Source organism: Centroberyx affinis, unplaced genomic scaffold, assembly GCF_046629955.1.
Source record: "Centroberyx affinis isolate AG114_WGS23_722 - 3 ecotype Tasmania unplaced genomic scaffold, CSIRO-AGI_Caff_v1 ptg000942l_1, whole genome shotgun sequence".
Taxonomy (NCBI): domain Eukaryota; kingdom Metazoa; phylum Chordata; class Actinopteri; order Beryciformes; family Berycidae; genus Centroberyx; species Centroberyx affinis.
The window spans coordinates 1-17,470 of record NW_027279516.1 but is presented as its reverse complement, the minus strand read 5'-3'; the positions used below and the strand labels follow the sequence as shown (position 1 = coordinate 17,470).

General features: G+C 39.6%; 1 protein-coding gene across 1 annotated transcript; it reads right to left on the bottom strand.

Moving 5' to 3' along the window:
• Positions 1 to 195: 195 nt before the first annotated feature.
• LOC139646028 (zinc finger protein 208) lies at positions 196 to 5,118 on the bottom strand. Its single transcript, XM_071521923.1, has 2 exons — positions 5,114 to 5,118; positions 196 to 2,775 (listed from the first exon to the last, which is right to left on the bottom strand). Exons 1-2 carry the CDS (start codon positions 5,116 to 5,118, stop codon positions 837 to 839), a joined length of 1,944 nt encoding a protein of 647 aa, XP_071378024.1. The 3' UTR covers positions 196 to 836.
• Between the last annotated feature and the right edge of the window lie 12,352 nt (positions 5,119 to 17,470).

Sequence of the window (17,470 nt, the reverse complement as noted above, 5' to 3'; positions counted from 1 at the left end):
CCTTTTGGTAACTAAATTTGGAATGAAATGAAAGTGAAATTATATGATGAACAATATAGGAAAGTCACCTGAAATAAATACATTGTAATTACATCTGTAAAAGAACACAAATGCTAGGTCTACATACTGCCAAAAAGCAATAAACACAAATTTGATACCAGAGACAGTAATTACTTTGTACAGCTTTAATGGCACAATTAAAATCTACTCAATGATATTAATTCAAAAGGATGGGATGCATCAACAAAATCTCAAATCACATTATATTGTCAGAGATCATCTGAAAGTTAAATGTAGGCAAAATGCATGAACAAGATACATAACAGAATAGGTGGCCCCTCAAAAGACACTGTAAAGCAAGACAATTATCTTTAGCAAACAAAAGATAATCAACTACATTTGCTGGTGAAAGAATACTAGGTTTGAACACTATTCCACAGTTTTACCTAAGCCAGATTGGTATGTAAAAGTTTTATCCATATTTTTCAATGCCACTGTTTTCTAAAACAGATTTGATTGAACATTATTTCCACACAACAAAACATGTTTATCAATCTCAAAATTACCCATACTTCTTGGTCCCCATTGGATTTATGACAAACTAATGAGGTCTTGACAAACAAAAAGTTTAAACCAAAAAAAAAAAGTAGGTAGATAAAATAACTCAAATTTTTACAGCCATTTATTTTTGACCTATACAATTATTTGCATTTGTAAAATTCAAACCCACTCACAACTCAACTGAGAGCTTGATTCTTGACAATAACAGATTCTTGACAATAACAATTTATATTTAGTGGGTCAAGAAAAAGAACAGATCAGGGTCAACATTGTAGTTACCCAGAGTTTTCTGAGCCATGAGAAATCTGGTGTTGAAGAAATGTCTCCAAGCATGAGAATGTCTCAGTGCACTCAGTACATTCGTAAAGAACCTCTGCAGAGGTATATTTATCATCCCGGGTATGGTCCATATAGTCATCTTCTATATCCTCTGCAGTACCCTTTTCAAGGACAGGGTCCTGATTGGCACCAGTCGTGGGAGATGTTTGTCCCACATCAGCTTCTCTTGTGCTTGGGTGATTTTGAAGGTGAAGCTCCAGGGAAGAGGAATTCCTGAAGTGAGCTGGACATTGGGGGCACTTATGTGATTCACTAGGTTCCTTTTTGTGGTAGCGCAAGTGCCTTTGGTAGACACATAACAATCCAAATCTCTTCCCACATTCCTGACACTTGTAGTTTACCCTAGTCTTAGAAGCTTGTTTTCCTGTTTGCTTTCCCTTTTGATGTTCTTCTTCTAATACTGTTTGTTCATTGTCTAAAGAGCTCTTGGATTTCCCTTCCTTAAAAGCGTTCAGGGCAGAACCATTTTGGGGAGTTGTATGTAATGCCATGTGTTTCAACCCTGGTTTCTTTTCCAATTCAAGTTTGTGATACATGGCTATATGCCTTCTCACGTCACAGCGCTGAGGAAAATGTCTACCACAGAACACACAAGTATGCATAGTGCCCTTATGGTATCTCATGTGCCGTGATAAACTACTAGAATGATTAAATACACGGTGGCAATGTTTGCAAGGATGCAGTTTGGCATTAGGATTACCCCTTCTTCCACGTCTGCCTTTAGTTCCCACTCTTCGCTTAAATGTTCTTTGTGATTCTTGATTCAACTGATCTATTTCTTCCTGAGTTTGATGTGAGAGATGATGCTCCTTTAGGGCTGTTAACTTTTGGAAACGATCCCCACATAAACCACATCTGTATGGTGTAAAAGTGGATTCAGCATCAATTGCATTGCTAGTATCTTTAAGGGCCTTACTATCCAGATTCTTCACATCAATAGATGTGCCATTGCTGTGACACTTTTCATGTGGTGTATCTTCTAGCTTCTTAGTGTTCACTTCAATTTCTGATGCAAAGGAAACACCAGGTTCTTTTCCCTTGCAATGGTAGAGTGAGTGTGTCTGAAAATCTGACAGCCAGAAAAAATTCAACCTGCACTTCTTACAAGGATATGTTTTCTCAACCCTTTTCTCCTGATTATTCTCAGATTTCCCCAAGGTTTTAACCTTGGGGGACAGGTGATATTCTTTCTGATGAGCATTCAATGCATCCACTTTGAGGAATCGCTTACCACAATGTCCACAGCAGTAAAATCGTTCATATGCATGGTCTTGTAGGTGCTTCTTTAGGTGCTCTCTACCTTCCAAGATCTTACAGCATAAAGTACACTTGTAACCTCGCTCTGTGTTTCGATATTGCTGGTGACGATGTAAACTCTGCTGGCTGTTAAATGATCTGCTACATATTTCACAACGGTAATGGCCTTGACGAGATTTGTCCAAGTTCAAGCCAGCCTCTGTTGGTTTTGCCCTGAAGACATCTCTATAAGGAGAGGGATGTGGTGGAAGAGTTGGAGACAGTGATTTGATAGGGGGTGGGAAATGTGATGGCAGGGCACCAGGAGATATTGGTTTGACAGAGGAGTAATTTGACTGGGCAAAGCCATTTATAACTGTCAGTGTACCATTTTCCTGTAGCACATATTCTCGAGGGACTTCAAATCCATTGGATGAGCCGTCTAAGGGAAATGACTCCAAAGGTCCATGAATGGCCATGTGCGTCAACACGTTTGGGTATTGGCTGAAACCATCACCACACTCAGTGCAGATGAAGGCACTTGATTCTGCAGCAAGCGGTTTTGAGGCGACACTATTCACCGAGTTCTGTTTTTCCATGATCAAATTATAATATTGTCCATGTCCTGATGGCATCACTCTTCAAGCTATGAGTAACGGTGGAAATCCATCCAGACACCCACAAAGTTTGTGTCCATATGGGAATCCGTACGTATGACAATTCTGTCAATTGGTTCTCAAAATGATCTAATCTCTAAATTGTTAAAAAATTTAAAAATTACTTCTGATCTTCATGTTCACCTCTCTGCTTTGCTTTTCCGTGATGTCAGCACCTGGGGGGGGGGGGGGGGGATAACAAAAAATTAGTACTTCAAACCATCTTTGCCCAAGTAAGTAGGCTACACGTTTCTTATGCAAATAAATTTAGTAAAAAAATAATGCCAATCGACTGTGTACTGTACTTTGCATTCAATTCCAATAATCTAAGCCTAGGATAGGAAGCAAAGGCAGAAACCCAATTGAAATGCCCTCTAGATTTACGTTCACTAGCATTGCTGAAATTGGTGATGGATGCACCCATCACCGATTTTTGGGGCCAATTTAGATTATATATTTTTTTAGTAGGTTGGTTAATCACCAATCAGATTACCGCTGATGATGCATTTTACCCAGAGTTACTTTCTATAAACATGTACCATATCTATTTAAATACTACACTGTGTTAAACAGATTGTTCTTGTGGCTGCAGGGCATTGCTGATCTGGTGAGCTGTCAAATTAGCTTCTATTTGTTCAAGTCATACATTCAACGGCTTTGTCTTGGTCAGGCAGTTGAAATGGTGTTTTGCCAATCACTGATGACCTCAGGGCTGCACGACTTGTATTATAGCAAAAATGATAATCTTGATTATTTTGCTACATATTGTGATCACAATTATTTGTCTTGGTTTCAATAAAGAAGATTATTTTATTGCACCACAACATATTTTCACTTTTAAGTGCAGTTTTTCTCAAAGTAGCAGCAGCTAGAAAGTCTTGTTTTCTGTCTTACTCTTATTGAGGTCATTACAATATAAATAAATAAAACTAAACAACAAATGTAACTGAAAATATACATGTATAGCATGTAGTGTGGCACTGTATTTTACTTAATAAATGAAATACATAAGAATGTAATAAAAGGCACAGCTAAAGGCAAATTTTGCACATCTGCCATCAGGTTTTAACTAAAGTAGGCCTATCTCCAAATTACAGACCGATGATGCTCTTTTAGTAACTAAAACAATATTTTCACATTCACGTTCTCTCCAACTCCAACCATTCTTTTCCACTTTCCTTGTCACCATTTTACCAAAAATGGTCTTGTAGGGTTTCACTCGCTTTCCCTGCTTAACGTTTGATTTAGTTACATGGGTACACATTTCACATTCAGAGGCTGTGATTGGCCACATGTAATGGAAGCGCTTGATATACCACACCGGGACTTTCAGGGACGATGAAAAATTCAATACTGACGATTTCCACATTTATTAATTGTGGAATCATAAAAGCGTGATATGATTATCCAGTATCTTACTATCTAGCCGTAGATACCCCATGTAAAAAGCCTGTATGACATGCCCAGCCATAAGTCCAGGTATACCCATGCATGACACTGATGACAAACACATACCATGTATCTGTTCAACATAATGGGTAAAGAGCACATTCTCCATGTTTCTCTTAATATTAACTTGCGTCTGAAACACATCACTGTTAATGTCTCAGAGGTCAATATTAGCAATTTGGGCTGTTTCTTGCCCTGCTTTTCCCAAAAAATGCTATGCAACCAGGATAATTTTGTCAACAGAGCACAGGCCAACTTGTTTCATATAAAAAGATGAACCAACTAACTGGTAAGGTGGCACACACTCAAGCAGATTTATTACCAGTGCCAAGCTTTAAATCAAACCCCATGTCTTTGGTATGAGTCCATTAGTCACAAATGCATTCACAATTCACCAATGGAATGACAAGGATTGTTGATTGGTGGATTGTTAAAATTTTAACTCTGATTGACACAAGGTTGGTAGACTATGATAAAATGTGCATTTTAGATTATCTGGCAATTCTGAAAAGTTCCAGATGAACTATATGTTCTAAGTGTCACTACAGTATTACTTTATGCAACATGTTCTCCAATCAGGATGCCCCAACTGCATTACAGAAAGGAAACATGGAAAACTCAAGTGTTATGGACTTGGCAAAATTCTCCATTGGTTAGAATTGACTTAAACTGTCCTCTGATGCCACGGTGAGCTGTGAACATAGGGCCTACACTTTCCCCTTTTGTACTCCTTGTACACCAATGACTGTACCTTCAGCCACCATTCCATCAAGCTGCTTAAGGTTGTGAACAACACCACCCTGGTGGGCTTCATCAACTAAAAATTAGTTGATGTAGGGAGGAGGAGAGGGGTAGACCATGTCATCACTCACGTCATGGTGTGCTGTCAATAACCTAGAACTGAACATACTCAGAACTGTAAACATCAGGAGGAATCCACCTGCTTGTCACCCCCTGGTGCTCATTGTCTCAACTTTGAGCTCACCCGAATCATTGAAGCAGGTCTCCAGACTAACTTTCACCAGCAGATAATATTTTCATCCAGAGACTGCTTTACAGTAATAAATATGTTGTCTATTAGAGATTCCAAGTGCTGGAGAGATTGCCTACATTGGAACCCCCTCTTCGCTCCTCATCCTACACTGGTCACTGCAGAATCCTGTGGACCCACTACCACGCCAGTCCACTGTGGCTTGGCCAGTCCACTCCTGCCTGATTCTGGGGGATTCAACTGATAGAAACTTCTGGGTTAGCAAGGCCTGCACATTTGCTTCCCAGGGGCACACATTACAAATACACAAGGGAATCTGTCCCGTGTTGCAGCACCATCCAGATTGCTCTACTGTTCATTTTTCATATCGGCTCTAGTGACACCGGGTCACAGCAATCTGAGGTGCTTCAAACTGACGTCCAGCAGCTACTCACCTCCCCAAAAGACACTGGAAAAAGGTCTCGATTGCCGGCTCTCTTCCTACAAGAGGTCGAAACTGTCAACACTTCTCCCGTCTCCTTACGTTAAATGGCTTGCTTAAAGTCGAGTGCCTCAGAGCCCAGCTACACTATATTGATGACTTTCATTTAGTCTGGAAATGCTCCCAATGCCACCAATTCCTAATATGCCTTACTGCATCCAGCTCATATCATCAACTGAAATAGTTCATACCCTCCAAGGGTAACCCCTGCACTTCCTGTCTCTCTTCAAATAAACAATAGTCAGCCGGGTCAATAGTCATTGTTGTAGTTTAAATAATGGTGACAACTACAACAATTTTAGTTAGTGGTGAAACGGTTCCTGAAAAAAATTTGAACCGTTCGGTTCGCCACCCACGGTTCAGTATGTGCATGTGTGCCATGGTTCGTTCAGTTCTGTGTCCCCCCCCACTCACCATGTGGGTCCGATCTCCCTGGAGAATATCTGTCCAATCAGTTGTCAGAATTACATGTACATGTCAATCTACGATGACGTCACAGCTGGATACCGTTACTAACACAGGAGTATATGGAGCGAATTGTGGAATTTTAAGTTTCACCTTCAGGCTCTTGTTAGATTGACTACAATGCGTCTTATCAGACTCTGCAGGTAGGGCACTGGGAGCTGTCCATAATAAGGTTAAGCTATGTAGGGATCTTGGTTATAAAACCTATACACAGTTGTATAAATCTTGTGTCTGTCCTATTTTAGATTATGGTGCAAGGGTCTGGGGTTATTGTAAGCAAACAAAATGTGAAGCAGTTCAGAACAGAGCTATGCACTGTTTTCTGGGTGTGCATAAAATGGCCCCAAAACTAGGGCTGAACAATTAATCGAAATTTTATCGAAATCGCAATATGGCCTACTGCAATTTTCAAATCACAGAAGGCGCAATATTTGTTAAAGGCGAAATGTGTCAAAATACCATTTCAAATTAAATATTGTCATGCTGCAGAGATGTCCTGGCCTACACATCATATTCTATAGACTTAAGAAAACATCTTTGTTTGGTACAGATCCCCGCAAAAATCACATCATAATCATTTTAATACATTTCTCAATGAAAATGAGAATAATGATGTAAAAATTATCATTCCCTCTAATATTGCAAATCATATCGCAATTGCAATATCAGTCAAAATAATCGCAATTAGATATTTTTTCAAAATCGTTCAGCCCTACCCAAAACTTGCCGTATGTGGTGACATGGGATGGGAGCCATGTGAAGTGAGGCATAAGGGTGACATGTTGCGACTGAGGAATAGATTAATCAACTTGCCCGATAACAGACTTACCAAACAAATTTTCTACTGGGATTTTTCCAATAATTATTCTTGGGCAAGGGAGCTTGCAAAAATATTTGGCAAGGCAGGTCTCCAATATATATATAGAAATAAATTATCTTGTAGTGTTAGTCAAATTAAAACAATACTATTTGGGGGGGGGGGGCAGTCCGACTCCGGTGCGGTCGAGAGAGAGAGAGAGAGAGAGAGAGAGAGAGAGAGAGAGAGAGAGAGAAAGAAAGAGAGAAAGAGAGAGAGAGAGTGAGAGAGAAAGAGAGAGAGAGTGTGTGTGTGTGTGTGACAGTGAGGCTGGCGAGCAGAGAGTATGAAGTTAGCAGTATAGCTGTGAACGCAGCAGTGCAGTGTGTGTACAGTTTAGGCTATTTGTCAGTGAATAAATGCTCCTACTGTGCCTTTAAAAATGGCCGTCTCTCTCTCTCTCAAAACAACTTGTTCTTCCCGCAGCTTTTAAGCAATCTCTCAGTGCGAGTTCAGACAGGCACAGAGCAATAAGCAAAACATTGGGGGTAGTGGTGCAATTCTTGTATTCTCTTCTTCTATTCTCTTATATTGTCAATATATAGGCTATTATCAATAAAGGATACCATTACCTGGATGACTGAAAAATTATCTAATGTACTCAATTTTAAATAGTTCCATTTGTCAAACAAATAACTAACCTGTATCTTAAGTGCTCCATTTCAAGTACTTTGTGTGAAAGATAATATAAATGAAGCGAAGCCTGCGAAGCTACACCGTTCTCTGTTTGTTGCTTGCTTTTGTCCTGTCTACAAGGTACAGAAGAATAGAAATGAGACCCCTTTTTCAGATAAATCTACTTTTCTGACCCTCTGCCCTGCTACATCTCTCTGTGCTGTCAATTTCACCTATATCTTTACATCGTTAAATTACTAGCCTTTGACATTGTTACATTATCCTTTTCCTTCTTTGAAAATATTTTTCAATATTAATCTAGATTGAGGGAGCAAACATTCAGAGTCAGAGATAAAAAGTTAATATTAACGTTATCAGTCCACTCAGTGGATACTGACTAGCAGCTTTATATAGCGTGCTAATCTCGGAAACGCAGCTGTATTCCGAATAACGTTATAACTGTAATAACTGTTAGTTCTTCTTCTCAATTCAGCCGGCCGTCTTCTTGGCATGGAAAAGAAAATCCCTCATGCTCCAAGGAGGTTCTATATTAACACCCGCATGTGCAATGGGAGGTGCACAGACGCTTCCGTTGAGAGAGCGAGAGACAGAGAGAGACAGAGATAGAGAGAGAGAGAGTGTGCGGAGCAAGTAAGGGCTAAGCGAATCAATGCACTACACGCAGCTCTACAATTCAATAGTAAAAAAAAAATGAGGCGGTCAATGCTGTGTGGACCGCCACAACTTTGTGGCGGTCCGCCACAAAGTTGTCTATGTATGGGAAACCCTGGGTTGCTAGAGTTTGTAACCAATGTTGGGGCCTTGCTAGAGAGATATTATGGCTAACATTAGCTAGCTTCAGGTGGCAATTGCAAGCTTAGAACAGAAGCTACAGGCATTTGTTCTCTTTTTGCTAGCCTATAACTTAGGCTGCTTTTGTTTTTTGTTTACTTCGCAAATTCAAGATTTGTTTGGATTGGATAAAAGTATCACATGAACCCCTATTGTTCCCTGGACTCCCCATTTTCATTTAATTCCCATTTTGCCCGGGGGCATGATCCATGTCTGCTGTATGTTCTTGCACTCAAACCTACTAGCAGACTCAAATAAATAAGAGGTTAGTTACAATTTTTAACACTTAGTGTTGTATGCCTGTCACCACAATTGAACAATCATTTTATTGAAAATGTGAAGTCTTTGATTTCCATACTATTTGCTACTAGTGAGAACAATGTGTATATGGTCATACTTCAAACTGATACAGATACATACCATTCTTTCATGTGCAGTAGGGCTGTGCAAAAAAATCGATACCGCTGAGTATTGTAATATTTTTTTCCACGATACTCTATCGATTTTCCAGCCCCTCGTATCGATACAGTAAAAAAAAACATTAATGTTTTAAATGGATTTAAAATGCGGCGGAGCGACGTTTCAGCCGCAGCTAAAATAAGCTAAGCTGCTAAGTTTCTCCGTGATTCATCCAGAAGAGCTGAATCTAACACAAAAACACAACTAGCTTTACAATATAATGTCGGAGCAGAGATGTGGCGCCAGTATTACAACTTATGAGGCCAAATATAGTGCTGTGGAATCAGACAAAACAGAGTGTGGAGGAGAGAGCGACCACGGGAGCTGTAACAGCGTCAGCCGAGAGAGACGCGCCTGCCCCGGGGAAGGCTGAACACCTGTGCCCGGTGATGATCGTCAGGGAGACAGACAGAAAACTCTGCGCTGCAACAAACTTCATGGTGCTTTGGTGAACCTGACTTTGTTTTGTGACAGAATATTATATCAGACTTTGCCAACTCTGAATACAGAACAACAGCGAACAGCAACTGTGTTAACTTTACCTGTAACTTGCGGCTACATCCAGCGGCACAGTTCAGCACTCGGTAAGTTGATCCACATAACGTAACTGACTCCAGCGCGCTGGTTTGTTTTATGATCCTTTGAAAACGGGTGCGATTTATCCAGACTCGATGAGGGAAAACGTTTTGTAAATAAAAATAAGCCTCAGTAAAGACATATAATGCTACTTTGTCTCTGCTAACTTTGTCTTGGTGCTACACTGACCGTGAACACACCGTCAGAGTCAGTGACGCGCGCAATGCATTCTGGTTGTTGTAGGATTCCCCCTTAAGAGTGATATGGGGAATCTACAGCCGTTTTCTCAGTTTTCTCTGGTCATAGGGCTCCAATTTCAAAAATAATTGCAATTCTACTACATGGGTGACCTAGTTTTAATAAATCATCATATTCACAGCAGTGAAATGGGCCTTTAAATTTCCCTCAAATCCCTTTGAATTAAATAGTTTTGACTCAATTTGTCCACTGAGTTGTCAATATAATGTGATGTACATATTAGACTACCTAGGTGGTACACAGCAAGTTGTATTTTCAGCTCTATTTTTAAAATTTCAGTAAATTATGTAGAGCAGGGATTCCCAAAGTGTGGGGGTGCGCGCGAGCTGCCTCTAGGGGGTGCGCGAGAGGAAAAATGTAATGGTGGTATAATGGTGTAATAATTACACCATTACACTGTAATTTTTTCAAGTGGGATTTTCTTTGTGGGATCATCTGTTCGTCCATGTTATCTGTTTCTGAGCCTATGCATGCGTCATTCTCTTTGTTCTTTACTTGGTGGATCCTGTGTAACTTTATTGAAATTTGATTCAAATTACTGGTGTTCTAATTTCCGTAACCGCTATGTTATGTATGGTTAATTGCAGGGGTTAAAGTGGGCCGGAACGATCCGGAACGGCGTTCCGGCACCTTCGATTAATAAGTAAACAAATCTGATTGGCAGTTTCATACATAATAATGTCAAGCGAGTTCACAGGGCTGCCAACTCTCACACATTGACCGTGAGACTCACGCAATTGACATTTATCACACGCTCTCATGCCACAAGTCCATTTTCTCACGCAGTGAAAAACAAATTCATAAACGTTGCGGCGCGAAGACAGAGCAGCACCGTGCAGCAGCGAGTTATTCAGACCATCTGAATAACGAGAAATATACACAAATGTGTTATATTGTAATTTATTCCCATGCATGCTGCTCAGAGTAATCTCAGTCAGCAGCTCTTCTGCGTCTCTTCCTCTCCTCTCGCGCTGTGTGCACCAGGTAGGAGTAAGAGTGAGTTGCTATGGTTACGGGGACGCTCTGTGTCTCTGTCGCTCTGAAACTTTCTCACGATTCCCAATAATAGATTTTTAGGTTAGTATGCCTATGCAAAATCATGGATGTAAGTACCTCAATGCTGAAATCCTCTTTGCTCTTTAAAAGTGACGCTTGTGCGTAACTTTGTTGCAATTTATTGAAACTTTGTTGCAGTTTCAGTTTCATTTGAATGTGAGAGCGCATTGTTGCGATCTCTTGAATATTTTGTTACGTGTGTTCTGATTATTTGTGCATGATTAAATTTGATGCCTTTAATGCGGCTATAAATAGGATATGTTGCGTTTTTTTTTTTTTGGAAGGTGTGGGGGATTGGGGGTGCGTCAACCCGGTCGGGATGTAGAAGGGGGTGCGTCACCTAAAAAGTTTGGGAACCGCTGATGTAGAGTATAGCAATGTATCGCAATATGCATCATATTGCAATGTATCGTGATACAATCGTATCGTGACCCATGTATCGTGATACACATCGTATCGTGAGATCCTTGCCAATACCCAGCCTTAATATGCAGTGGACATTAAGCCAAACTACATTAAAAAAAATCTAGCAATTTAATATGGCCTGGCTCACTGGCAAAAGTACATACCCGGTAGTGCAGGACCTAAGGCTTTTTATGAATCTTTAGCAGCCACTTTTCAATTTGGCATTCATTCAATACAGCAAACAGCTTTTAATTCAATAAAATTTCAACTTTTAGAATTGACATTGTTCGTTACCCACCCTCCATGGTGTATTTTGGTTGGGAGAAGAATAACAGGCGAACCAATTCTCAGAGTTTAAATTTTGTGCTGTTTAGTGGATTGTAGGCCTATGTATGCTGAATTATAAAGTGGCTTCTTAAGATTGAGAAAAGGACTTGGATCATTTTTATGGGACAATGCATCTTTGCCGATAAACAACATAAAGGTCTGTGATAATACAAGTTTTTGTCCTTTCAATGTGCAATCTTATTCCTCTCCCATTGATTTCAAGTATTCTGTACGCCATTTCCCACAACATTAGTGCATTAGTTCAACTATGTCAGCTGTAACAACAAGAAAAAACAAGACTACGAGTGTAACAGCCATGCAATGTTGAATTTTTGGAAGCGTCTCTGCCTGGAATTGAACTCGGGTCTCCCGCTTGAGAGTCTGCAGTCTAACTCCCTGCGTGCCATGTGACCCATAAAGTGGTGAACAGAGCGAGCGAGCGAGCGACAATACCATCCATAGAGCCCCTGCTGTCGCGGGGCTAAAAATCTAGTTTAACCATACACCACAATGGCCCAGCCATCACTAGGGACATAGTCTTACTGGTCGTACCTGCTGGTCTGACTTCTCTGAACCCCTTGGCCTAAACTGTTGGCCATCTGTTATCTTCTACGGTGAACTGTTCAACGTACGGTGAGTCATTTCATCAATCTCTCATCCCCTCTCATACTGCCTCTAGGTATAGCTACTACACTAAATTCAGATATTAATTTATTTATGAATTCTCAGAGTTGCTCTCCCTCATGTCTAAACATGACAATCCTTAGCGATTTTCTGTTGTCCCTCACATGCACCAGCTAGTCAATCTATACACCTTATTGAATCTTTTAACCTTGTTCAATCTGTAAATGGCTCAACACACATCAAACACCATACCCTTTATCTAGTGCTAGCTTCTGATCTGTCCCTTTGTAACTTTGAAACAAGAGGTTTGTGTGACCACAGGGCAACTGTTTCGATGCGCTAATGCCTTATCCTACCCCTAAACCCAATACACCCGTCCGGTCCTGCATCCTTAAATCTGCTACTGTCAGTAAATTTTCTGACGATTAGCCTATCTATATTATGATATTACTGAAGCTTCTTCACTCCTTTGCATTCATTAATACACCAGATATGATGTTACTATCCCTTGTGCCATAACCCAAGGTGAGCATTCATATAGCACCCCAACTCAGAGTTTAACAGAATGACATACTACCAAGCAAATGAGCACCACAAAAAACATCAGGCTATACCGTCACAATAATGTTTTGCGTAAAATGTTTGGAATTTATCAAATTGGCCCGAATTCTTACTCATTTCTCCAAAGTTGCCTATAGCAGCTTTAATGTAGGCCTAAGCTTTAATATAAAACTTTTATATACCTTTCTACATTGACCTACATTCCAAATACAGTCCAATATTCAGACCGAATGGCCATTTCATTTTCAACTTAATTTGAACTTGAATATAAAGTTCTGCTCGCTGAATCACACTAACGTTAAACATATAGCCTACTGGTTGACTATATAACGTAAAATAAAATAAAGACAGAAGGTTACAGTTAATTTGCATAAGTCAGTGGCCAAAATTGAGTAGTTTGCGGACACATTCTTTAAAACTGTAGCACCGATGCCTAACCCTGCCAGTCCAAATCCCAGTCCAAATCAGAATGTTTGTAAACAAACAGATTGGCTATACTTCCGGGTGGATTACTCGCACTTGTCGGCAGCAGAAATCGTTCATTTTAAGCAGCGGTAAATACGAGTCAACTAAACAAAACATTAGCGATTATGCCGAAATCGGGTTGTGTTTGGGCCTGTAATGCCAAGTATAGCTTGGTACACATTAGGTTTAGGCTTTTTCCGTTTTAAAGAAAATTAACGGAATCGGTGGATACAGATAATAGTTTACAGGCCGTCTGCATCTACAGAACTGGGAACAGGCTGGGAGCAACCACTCATGACTGGGTTTTGTGGCAGGCATTTTCTTACAGGTCAGTAATAAAAATTATAAATGTCGCTGTTGGGTAGCATAACGTGCAAGCTTGCTAGAGTGACAGTAATACAGTCTCTCGGTTTTGCTAGTCTCATTTGGGTCTAGCACAGCAGTAGCTCCGTTGTGACTGGCACTGCACTGCCAATCCCAAGGCCTTCCATTAAAAACTGTTCAGGTAAAATCTTTTACTTCATGTAGATAATGTTTCCTGACCGAAATTTTGCCAACATGATAAGCTTTCTGAAATCCTTGAGTCCTTTTCTGTTACATGAGTAAAACATATTGTCAAAGTGCCACAAATGTTTTATCCGCATGGTTTTTAATGGACTGCGGTTCTAGCACAGCACAAGTAGCACAGCACCCGCAGTGGTTTGTTATCTGGCTTTGCTATCATACCATCATGATTTACAGTCAAGATGCTTTACAATCGAGTCTGAAAGTAAATAACGAACAATCCACAGTTTCTACTATAAAGCAAAACACTAAAGAATGACTGGTTTGAAGTTGTTTTGTTGGATCAGCACTTGAATTTGAACTTCTGCTCCCTGAATCACACTAACATAGCCTACTTTGTGTCACTGGCTCTCACTGTTTGGCTATATAACATAATATAAAATAAAAACAGAAAGTTATGTTTAATTTGTATAAGACAGTGGCCAAAACAGAACTTTTAAGCATTTCTAAACATTTTGGTAAAATATAGTAGTTTGTGGACACATGATTAAATAGGCTATATATTTAGGTTATATTAGGTTATACACTAACAAATATCAACAGCAACGACATCAGGAACGTCTCGTTTTCGGTGGACAGCCAGAATGTCTGTGTATTTCTAATCACAAGAGCTTAAAAAGGGGTCTTACTTTGGTTAAATAACACGAAAAATACTGTAGCGCCGATGCAGCACCACCGACATTATCCACCCGGAAGTAAATTATTTGTTGTTGTGACGTCGCGCTGATAGGTCATAGTCATTATTATTTCTCTTAATCTAGAGAAATTAAAAACGTGTATCCAAGTATCCATTCAAATGCTGCCGCCACAATCACAGGAAGTGATTATGTGACATCACACGCAATTCGAGAGCTTGGCGTCATCAACATAAAAGTTACATACTATGTTGCCCTTGAAAAGCATACCGAAATGACTGTTAAATACTGAAAAAGCATTTGATGTTACAAACATGCAACGGTGTGATGATTTAGGGGATAGTTTTGTTTCTTACGACATATCGTGCCAATCAGATGTGTTAACAAAACTGAAAGCAAGGTGAACAGACGCTGTGGTTAGCTAGAGCCCACCGTGGCAAAATGTAAACAAAGAAGCGGTCCAATGAGTCCGTGATAAAATAACCAATCCCCAGTCAAAACTACCACTTAAACTAACCACGTATATCAGACACTGTTAACAGTCATGTGTAAAAATGCAATCAACAATTGGTGCCACGAGCTACAGCTTTTGGCAACAATTCTTGGCCTCCAACATTACGTCCCCTAACAGCTCTAGTATTAGATAGCTAGTTAGCTTAGCAAGCGAACGCTAAATTAACCTAATGCAAAACACTAAAGGCATAGCGTGCGTTTGTGGCAGGGGGCACAGATACTGATAACAAACATCAGGTAGGCTAAATAACAGCAGTCCACTAATTGTAGCCAGTTAATACACCGTTGTTTGCCAACATTAAGACCAGTAGAAAGCTAGCTAGCTGCTACACTGCTAGTAAGAAAGCATTGTGGTTTTATTTTATTTTTTTACCTAACTACGCATTTAATGAAACCAATTTGCTTGAACAGTTAGATATTCCTTACCACAAATCCTGGTACATTTCACAATCCCGTACGTCTCATGAGCAGCAGCTTAACGTTATCGGTATGTACTCGACGACTGGTGACTGCTGCAGGCCGGAGCAGTCTCTCTGAGCCCCGCAAGATGGTTCACTTGATGACGCGGTGAGGACGGGAACCAGCTAGGATTCACTCCTAAATTCAAAAGAAAAAAAATGCTCCCATATATAGATATAAATAGCCTATAGCTATCCACATCTAAAAAACACATCTATATATTCGTCCAATTTCTGACATGAAAGTAAAGGTTTCTTTTATTTTATACAAACTTTATACCACTGTTTGTCTAGTTTTGTAACTTATGTTTTATTTGGAAGCCTGTGCGTCAGCTAATTGGGATTTTAACTATAGCCTACAAACCAACTAGCGAACCCATATTGAAATAAAACATTTAAATAATTAATTAAAGAGATTATTGGAACTATTAATTAACTGTTTATTTTTATTTTTTTATTACATATAGCATCTTGACATGAATCCCTTAAATTATTCTCCTCGGTTGACCGCATGAACTACAGGAGCTCCAAACGCTCCCACAACTCACTGACAAGTCCTATCGGTTCCATAGCTAATGTAGTACTCTCTTTGATTATAATATCCCTGCTGCAGAGTGTCCCACTTCCTGCCTGTGGTGGGATAGACCTAAAGATAAAGAACAGCACCCTCTGCTGGTAAAGAGAGCGCGTGGAAGTAGCTCCAATGTTTGGACACTTGGCATTTATGGCAGTTATAATGAAGTTATGGCAATTGGTACTCGAGAAGTGTTAGGTCAGAGGAGGTGTGTGTGTGTGTGTGTGTGTGTGTGTGTGTGTGTAACACAGATATATTACTGTTTCAGTAAGTGATTGGATCACTGAAATGTGTTTGAACGGAAATGAGGGTTAGATTAAGATTGATCCAGCATTAAGATTTGAGATAGGTTAATGGGAACTTTGGTCTGGCAGTGAAGGCATAAAAGACTTTACACTCAATTAGAAAAAAACTTGTTCAGTATAGATATTTCCCTCAAAATCTGGTGCAAAATATCTGACCATATAATTTTTCAAATGGCCTTACATGCAAGTGAAGTCTGGGGCCTATCAAATTTATAACATTTTAATAAATGGGACAAACATCCAACATCCAGATTCTACACTGCATATTCTGTGGGATGATATTAAGGGTCCAGAGAAAAGTCCAAAACAATGCCTGTAGAGACAAACTTGGCTGCTTCCTGTTCATATCATCTAAAATCTAGTCCCCAACAATCCCTGTAACATGAAGTCCTTCAGTCCCAGGAGCTGAACCCCTAACAGAGTTCACTATGCTAGCTGGTCCAGAAACTCTCCAGCCTTACAACCTCAAAGATCACAGACTTTCAGAGCAGCACTGCTTACCAAACACAATTTGGAATTAACAAAATCACTATGAACAAATTAAATTTAATTGTTTGGACCATTGGAATAACCAATCTAAAACCCCAAATGAGATGATATGCTACATGGCCCTAAAGAGAGACTACAAAATTAGTACAGACTCTGTGACCACCAGTTGGCAAATTGGCAGTAGAGACAGGAAGACACAAGAAGACATGGCTAACCAAAGAGATGCAAATCTTTGGTCACTGTTTGGCAAGAGAGGTTGAGACAAAGATGCACTTCCTCCTTCACTGTGAAAAGTTCTCACAGATCAGAGAACAGTATTTCCACAAATTTACCAAGAGTCCATTATTTCTTGTCACTATGAACAGAATAAGTTGAGAATACTGATGGGTGAGTGTGAAGCAGTTAATACAGTGCCACAACCTGAGAGACAATGAGTAAAGGAAAGAAAAAAAAATCTGTTTGAATATTATACAACAGCAACTGATAGATTTACTTTATTTTCTATGGTGTACTCTTCTATACTTAATACTGACATTAATCTATTCTCTGTTTTACATATATTGTTATAACTATTATTGCCATTATTCTAATGGTTTCTTTTAATTTTATTGGAATTTATTACTTATTATTTATTTATTATTAGTGTTATCATTATTGATTACTACCAAAGCTTTGGGAATATATATTGAATTCTACTTCA